Source organism: Pan troglodytes, chromosome 11 (assembly GCF_028858775.2).
Source record: "Pan troglodytes isolate AG18354 chromosome 11, NHGRI_mPanTro3-v2.0_pri, whole genome shotgun sequence".
NCBI classification, from domain to species: Eukaryota; Metazoa; Chordata; class Mammalia; order Primates; family Hominidae; genus Pan; species Pan troglodytes.
In genome coordinates this window covers 24286024-24293790 of record NC_072409.2, presented here as the reverse complement: position 1 = coordinate 24293790, position 7767 = coordinate 24286024, and the positions used below count along the sequence as shown (strand labels likewise).

At 56.9% G+C, this 7767-nt stretch overlaps 1 protein-coding gene across 7 annotated transcripts in view; it reads left to right on the top strand.

Annotated features, from left to right (window-relative positions):
- The first annotated feature begins 246 nt into the window (after positions 1-246).
- Positions 247-7767, top strand: part of COL27A1 (collagen type XXVII alpha 1 chain) — a 158596-nt gene continuing 151075 nt past the window's right edge. For 5 of the 7 annotated variants that reach the window (XM_016961507.4, XM_054659009.2, XM_054659008.2 and 2 more), the window contains exon 1: positions 1560-2107. In XM_016961507.4, the coding sequence (XP_016816996.3) occupies positions 2046-2107 (62 nt within the window). In that variant the 5' untranslated portion in view covers positions 1560-2045. Of the gene's footprint in view, positions 468-1556; positions 2108-7767 lie in introns of those variants that run through there. The other 2 variants (XM_016961506.4, XM_054659010.2) reach the window with 2 other exon arrangements.

Sequence of the window (7767 nt, the reverse complement as noted above, 5' to 3'; positions counted from 1 at the left end):
GCGCACAGCTATGCAGCTCCCCCAACCCCCCTACCTCCCGTCTCTCGGCTTGGGACTTTTCCTAAAGTTTGTTGAAACCAGACACCTTGCTCGACCGAGCCCGCGTGCAGCCAGGGTTTAAAAGGCCGCCTTCAGCGCCCCCTCCCCGCCCCCAGCGGAGACTTCAAAAGGCCCGGCGGGCGCCGCCGCCCCAGCACCTATGAGCCGCCCCCAGCTCTCGGAGCCCGCGCCGGAGCCAGTGGACGCAGAGCTGCCGAAGTTCGAGCGCAAGCGGACCGGGTCGGCGGCGCAGTCCCGCGCGCCCATGCCCCTCCCGGTGCCGCTGCGCTCCGCGCGTCCGCGCCCCGTTTAGGGAAGGGGACCTCGCCCCCCCGCCCCCGCGCCCACGGCTGCGGGGACCCATGAATACAAATGCCGTTAGGCGCCGGAGGAAGGACCGACCGGCCAGCCTCGCACGTAGGGACCCAGTAAGTGCTTGGGGGCTCCTGGAGCGGTGCGAAGTGTTATATGCCTGTGTGTGCGCGCGCCTAAAGGTGTGCGCGTATGGGGAGGTGGGTACACGCGTGAGGAGTGAATGCGTGTGTGCACATGTGCGGTGGGCACTCTCGGAGAACTGTGTGCAAGTGAGGGTGTGCGCGCGTGTGTGCACCTGGGGTGTGTACATGTGTGGGGGCGATATGGCCAGGATAGCGTGCATTTGTGCCTGTGTAAGCATCAGTGTGCATGCTTCTGCGAGTGTAGAGTATCAGCGTGCGCCTGAGCCCAGATATCTGAGGATGCGTTTCGTGTGAACCTAGGAAGGGTGCGTGTCTGTCCCTGAATATGACCGTGTGCGAGCGTGTGTCTGAGTTTGGGGAAAGGGTGGATACGTGTGGGAGTGTGTGTGTGCACCGGTGAATAAGTGTAACTTTGCTCGTGAACGAGTGGCAAGAGGTGGTAGAGGCGGAGGGAGCTGTGGTCCCAGGGCTGGACTGGAGTTTTGGGTGTGAGAATTTGCCCGGGGGCCAAGGTGTGCAGCTCTTAGCTCCCGTATGGGATCCGAGGGAGTTTTTGTCGATTCTGGGGAGGTGCGTGGTTAGTGGTGGTGGTGGGGTGCGGTTAGATTCCAATTGCTGACAGAAGGGACAGAGAGGGTGGCAAACCCTTAACAAGCCCACCCTATATGTTCTCCAGGGCGCTCCGAGTCTGGGAGCGCAAACTTTTGGTGGGCGGTGGGGGTCACGATACTGGTTGTCGTGGGCGTCTGGACACCAAGTTCTGGTCCTAGCTCCGTCCCTGAAACTGGGTTTCTTCCAGGAGTAGAATTTGGCCCTTCTCCCCTACCCCAACCCCCCATTGGAGGACCCCCAGCCTCACCAGTCAGAAGTTCCTAATCTCAGAACGGTGATCAAATCACCGTGAAGCCCTGGGCAGCCCCTTCCTCTCTGTGAATCTGTTTCCCCATCTATACAAGGAGGAGGGGGGCGGGTGTCCCATCGGGGCTGTAGTGGGCCCGCTGAGGCTGTACCCTTGGCTCCGGCCGGCAGGGGGCAGCAGGGGGCAGCAGAGGGCGGCCGGGAGCGGGGAGGAGGGAAGGTGGAGAGCCACCGCGGGCCGAGACTTTAAATCGCCTTCATTTCCCCCAAATCCTTCCTTTTCCTCTCCTCCCCCAGGCCGGCGGGGAGGCAGCTTCCACCGCCCTCCGCGCGCCCTCACCCGGCCTTGCTCTGCCTCCGGGGACCGCCAGCCGCCCGCCTCCAAAAGTTTGATCATCTCTCTCTCTCTTTTTCTTGCTTCTTCTTCCTTTTTGGTGGAAGCAGAAAAGGACCGAGGCAGGGGCGAGCGCGGCGCCCGGACTCCTGGGACCATGGGCCTGGCGCGGGCGCCCGCGGGGCCCCAGCCGCGCTGCCTGCCTGCTCGGGCGCCCCTGGGCGCGGGGCTGCGCTGGGGGCGCGGGGGCCGCGCGCTCTGAGCCGGCCTGGCGCGGCGGGGCGGGGGGCTGGCGGCCCCATGGGGCGCGCCCACACTTGCCCCCCGGGCTCGGGAGCATGAAGTAGGGGCCTGCCATGGGAGCGGGATCGGCGCGGGGGGCCCGAGGCACAGCGGCGGCGGCGGCGGCGCGCGGGGGGTGAGTACGAACTCGGGGACGCCCCCTCCCTAGCTTCCTGCTGCTCCAGTCTCGGGGAGGGCCGGGGTTCCCCGCCATGCGGTCGCTTCCAGCGGAACGTCAGCTTCCTGCCCCTTCCTGCGCCCCCGCGAGGCGGGACGCCAAGGGTTAATAGGGGCTGCGCCCCCGGCCGGGCGAGAGTTGGCGAGCGCTGCCCGCCCTGCCGCGCCTGGCCCGGCTGCCCGATCCCGTTGGGGCGGGGGCAGAGCCAGCCCGGGGGTCGGGGGTGGGGGTGGGTGGTGGCGCCTGGAGCGGCCGGCGGGGTGCGGAGGGGGGCTTTTTGGATGCTTGGGGGAGGAGGGGGGTCTCCGTTTGGGGCCGTCTCGGTGTGTTCCGGTGTCTCGGTGTCTGCAGGTCCCAAGCCTGTACGTCTCCGTTTCTATCTGTTCTTGTGAAATTGTCCGCAAGTTTCTAGGTCACCAGGTCTCGGGTTCTGCTCCTGTCTCCGTGTCTGTGTGGCTCTGCACGTCCCCGCGTTTCTGGAAATCTCCGCGTGTGTGTGTGAGTCGGCCTGGGTCTGTGTGTCTGTGTTTCCTGCTTCTCGGTTCCTGTCCCTTTCACGTGTGTAAGAGAGAAAAAGTGAGAGCCAGCATGTCAGAGCAGAAAGGGCCCTGGGCGATCACTGTGCGGAACCCCTCAGTGTACAGATCGGGAGACAGGGCCGGAGAGGGGCAGGGACTCTCCCAGGAGCGGCTGCGCGGAGCTGGGGCCCAGAGGCTGGGATTCCCAGCGTGTGGAGTAGGAGTTGTAAGAGAGAGTGAGCCTGTGCTGGAGCCGGCGCAGCGTGTGGGTGTGTATGGGAGCCAGCAGCATGCAAGCAGCCCCTTGGGGCCTGTGGACGGCGCTCCTCTCTTTCCATCCTGCCCCCAGGACACCAGGACACTCCCCAGAGGCTGTTAGGGCTGTAGCTGGGCCCTGCCCCCTTTGAGCTGGAGTCCGCGGGATGACACCCCCTCCTTTCTTCCCCATGTCTTGGAAAAAGCTGGCTGTTTGCGATTCCCCCGCCCCGCACCCCCTCACCACAACACACACACACACACACACACACACACACACACACACTGCACCAGTGAGCACACTGCTGACTCATTTTCTCCAGAAGACCCTGCGCCAGGGTAGATGCCAGCAGTTGGGCAGAAAAGTGGTGCCAGGCGAGCACCCCATGGTGGGGCTCCAGCTTTGGGCAAGTGGGCAGTCAACACTGCTCGGAGGCCCAGTCTCTGCCTTCTCCTGCCTCCCTGCCTCCCTTGACATCACGTTGTCCTGCATCATGTGCGCTCTGGCGCCAGCATACCTCTGCTCTCCAGCATGCCTCTGCTCTCCAGCATACCTGTGCTCTCCAGCATGCCTCTGCTCCTGGACCCTTCTGGCCGGACCAAACTCCATGTCATGTCTATGGACACATCCCTGGCCTCTGGCTCCTTCTGTTTCCTCCCTGTACTCAGAACATTCTCCCTCTCCTGTGCCTCCACCAGCGCTGCGGACCCTCAGCAGCCAGCAGCCTCCTGGTGGTCTCTGTCCCTTTCTGAGCACACTCCCCTGTTCTTTGTTGGCATTTTCTCTCCTCCATCTCTGTCCAGGGACCCTCTTGATACCCGCATGCCTGGCTTGGCTACGCAGAGTAACATATCCACTGGTGGTAGGGGACAGCAGTGAGACACTCACAGAATCATGTTGGTGGGAGGCAGGTGGCACCACAGTAGGGCCACGAGGCTTGCCATCAGGCAGGCTCGAGTTTGAATCCTAACTCTGCTGTGCCAGCTTGGGTGAGCCACTCTGCTGCTTGTTATTCTCTTCCACAAAAGCGGCACCTTATTCCCAGCTGGCTGGGTTTTGTGAAGATGAACAGGACCATGCTTGTAAAGGGCTTAGAACAGGGCCTGGCATGTAATAAGTGCTCAGTAAACGGCAGCTGGTATTTGTATTATTCCCTTCATGTTGAATGGGTGTGTGAGTCAATGGGAAAGTTCCGGGCTGCATCCTATCCAGACGATGACCTGTCTGTGTTCCCATGGAGGACGTGGAAGCTGTGAAGAAAGCCCAGGCATAGCTGTCTGGGCACAGGGGGTCTGGCCAGTCCATGGAGGCAGGTGGGACAGGTCCACCCCACTTGATAAGCTGTAGTTCCAGCTAGCTCCCTTTTCAGCTTTTACCCCATGCGTGAACAGCCAAGCCTAGTGTCCACAGGGTCACTTTCCCTGTGTATTTCTGTGGCCTGGGTCTCAGCTCAGAGCCCTCAGTGACTGTTGAAGCTGGTGTGGGTTTCTAAGATCCTGTGTGTTTCCAGGTAATAAGGATGGAAGAAAACTATCCAAGCAGGCTGCCGGTTCTGGCAGTGTGGTTACCCAGGAGTAGCCCCATTTGGTGCACTGGCAGAGGGCCTTTTGCAAGGGCATAGGAACACCTGGGTTTCCTCTTTGGAGGGCTGTGTGGCCAGACGATGTTTCCATGTGATGTTTCCTCGCGGCTCCTGTTTCGGCTGCCTCCTGGCCTCCCTGGCCTCTGTGCTCTGGTCTTCCTGACATTCTGGAGCCCTGGGTTTGCAGAGACAAGGCCCACAAGACAAGTGGTGAAAACAGAAGTCTGGAAGAACAGAGCCCTGAGCCAGCACAGGCACTAACCATGATTAGCAGTAGCCTAAACAGGATTGGAACGGGAGCAAAAGAATCGGCAGGGCCTCCCTCTGAGAGCCAACTTTCCAGGCCTGGAGCTGACTTAGATGGCTCGTTGGCTCCCTGGGTTGCATCTCTGTTCCTGCTGGTGAAGCCTGGGGCTCGGGTCTCTGGCAAGTAGGAAGTCCCTGCAAGTCTCCAATTTCTGCTCCATGGAGACAAGTCAAATGAAAAGGACTATCTGTTAAGTCATAGACTTGAAGCACTGTGTGGCTTTGGGCAAGTAACTTTCCCTCTCTGGGCCTCAGTTACGCATCTTTTCAAAGAAGGGAGAGAGAGGACTAGAATCTGACCCCTAGATGATCTTAAATGGCCTTCTTCCACTCCGACATGCTCTATACTTGGGAAGTTTATGGGTCAAGTGCACACAGAATCCATTTCCAAGAGGGTCAGCTGCATTTGTCAGGGAGAATGAATGGAGGTTGAATACTTCTGTAATAGGCCTTCAGGGCTGAAGTCCTCAAGTTGGAAGCCATGGTGTTAGGAAGCTTAATTGAAGAGAAGATTCTGATTCCATGTCTCCTGTGGGACTTCTTCCTCCTGATTTTCAGAGATTATAAGGATTTGCCCTCTAATTCTCTGCAGAGTAGTCATTTTGGTATAGCTGTAGCCAGGGAAATTGACCGAGAAGGACATGTGTGGTTTTTGTACCTTCTCTTCCCCACCTCGCCTTTCTTTATCAGTTTGGGAAACTTCCTAGGAAGTTTGGTATGCGACATAATCCAACGAAGGACTCAAGGAGTGAGGGCAGGTGCCAGACAAGGGCCAGGAAGAGAGGGGGCTGGAAGGAGATGGAACAGAAATTAATGGGGTCGCAGGAACACAGGAAGGCAAGGGATAGTCTCTTCTGAGGAGGCATTCATGGAAAAAATGATTCTAAATTTGGGGACTGCTGAATGACAGAAAGTACAGTCAACTTCTTTATTGCAGGATTTCTCAGAGCCTTCGATATACAGTTGTGCTTTCCGGATTGTCAAGACTGGGATGCAGGAGACAGCTCTTCCCTAATGTATCTGGCCAATTTCCTAGAAAGCATGTCCCTGGTGGGTGTGGGAAATACTACTGAAGAATTATGAGCCCAGACGTTGCCCAGGATGGAAGTACCTGCCTTCCCTGAGCCTTGGTATTCTCCGTTTGTGTAATTAAACAAAGCTGCCTTTTATTTCTCTCCAGGGCTCATGCTATTGCCATTTGCTTCAAGTAAGCAAGTCATGCCAGAAAGGTTGGCCCTGCCCTTCTCCCCAGGCAACCCCAGGGCAGCTTGACACTTTGACCTTTAGTCGTTGCCCATGGTGAGCTGGGGGCCTGGCCCCATGAAAAGGCATTCTCACAACAGTGGCAGCAGATTGGAGAGGATGAAGAGGAAGGACCAAGGATTATCTTGGAGCAATTCTGGAAAAAGTCAAAGTAGGGGAATTAAGGCTTTGGGAAGACACTTTTTAAAGTCTATTTTTTTTTTTTGAGGCGGAGTCTCGCTCTGTCGCCCAGGCTGGAGTGCAGTGGCACGAACTTGGCTCACTGCAAGCTCTGCCTCCTGGGTTCGTGCCATTCTCCTGCCTCAGCCTCCCAGGTAGCTGGGACTACAGGCGCCCGCCACCATGCCTGGCTAATTTTTTTGTATTTTTGGTAGAGATGGGGTTTCGCTGTGTTAGCCAGGATGGTCTTGATCTCCTGACCTCATGATCCGCCCGCCTCGGCCTCCCAAAGTGCTGGGATTACAGGTGTGAGCCACCGCGCCCGGCCATTTTTTGAAGTCTAGAGTCCTGTAATATCAGGTAATATTAATTCATCTTATAAAAATATACTGGACACTTCCTGTGTGCCTGCCAGGGGCTGGAAATATAAGCCCGGCATGGTGGCACATGCCTGTAATCTCAGCTACTTGGGAGGCTGAGGTGGGAGGATAGCTTGAGCCCTGGAGTTCAAGTCTAGCCTGGGCAACACTGTGAGACTCTGTCTCAAAAAAAAAAAAAAATGAAAAAAAAAAAAAAAAGAGTGAATAAGACAGGCATCCTTGCCCTTTAGAGACTTCGTCTAGACAGGGAAATAGGAGAGTAGACAATGACCACACATGTGAGACCTGCTGTAGTGTGGCATGTGCAGTGAGCTGCGGGAGGTGACACCCAAGCTGGGATCTAATGGATGTGTAGGAAGTGACCAGGCAAAGGAGTAGTGTCTACATGATAGGAGTAGCATGTGCAAAGGCCCAGAGCTGGAGAAGGCGTTCAGGGGACCATCACTGGCGTCTGAGTGCTATTTCAGCTGGTTTACATTATGCTGCAAGTAACTGAAGACCCAACTCAAAATAGTTTAAACGATAAGGGGGGTTATTCCCATATCAAGAGGCCTCAAGGAAGAGCAGTACTAGGGTTGGTGAATTCAGCATCCCAACAGTGTCTTCAGACACCCACTATTTTTCTATTCTGCTATCCTCACGTGCTCATGGGGCTTGTTACCTTATGTGCCCAAAATGACTGCAGCAGCTCCGAGCAGTATGTCCTTACTCAACAACATATAGAGGCTTGAAGAAAACCTTCTCTGTCCCTTTGAAATGCTTTCCCAGGGTCCCTAACAGGCATCCCTCACCTCATTGGCCACATTTGGGTCATATATGCATGCCTAAACCAGTCACTGGCATGGCAAATGAAATTCTCGGGATCAACTTAGATTTATCCAGATTCATGTAGGATCCTCTAAGTCCATGCCCACGTGAGCAAGCAGGAAGGAGGGATGCTGTGGGCATGTAATCACCAGTGTCTTCACCATGCCCACAGTGACAGAAGCTGTCGTCCAAGGTGCCCAGGGAGTCTGGGAAGAACCTAGGGTTCCAGTTATCAACCCTGGCAGACAGGTTTCCTAGATTACGTGATTCCACAGAAGCACGCTATCCTAGCTTTCCTCTTGGAAATGCATCCTGGGCCTGTCTGTCCCAGCCTTAGCCCTCACCAC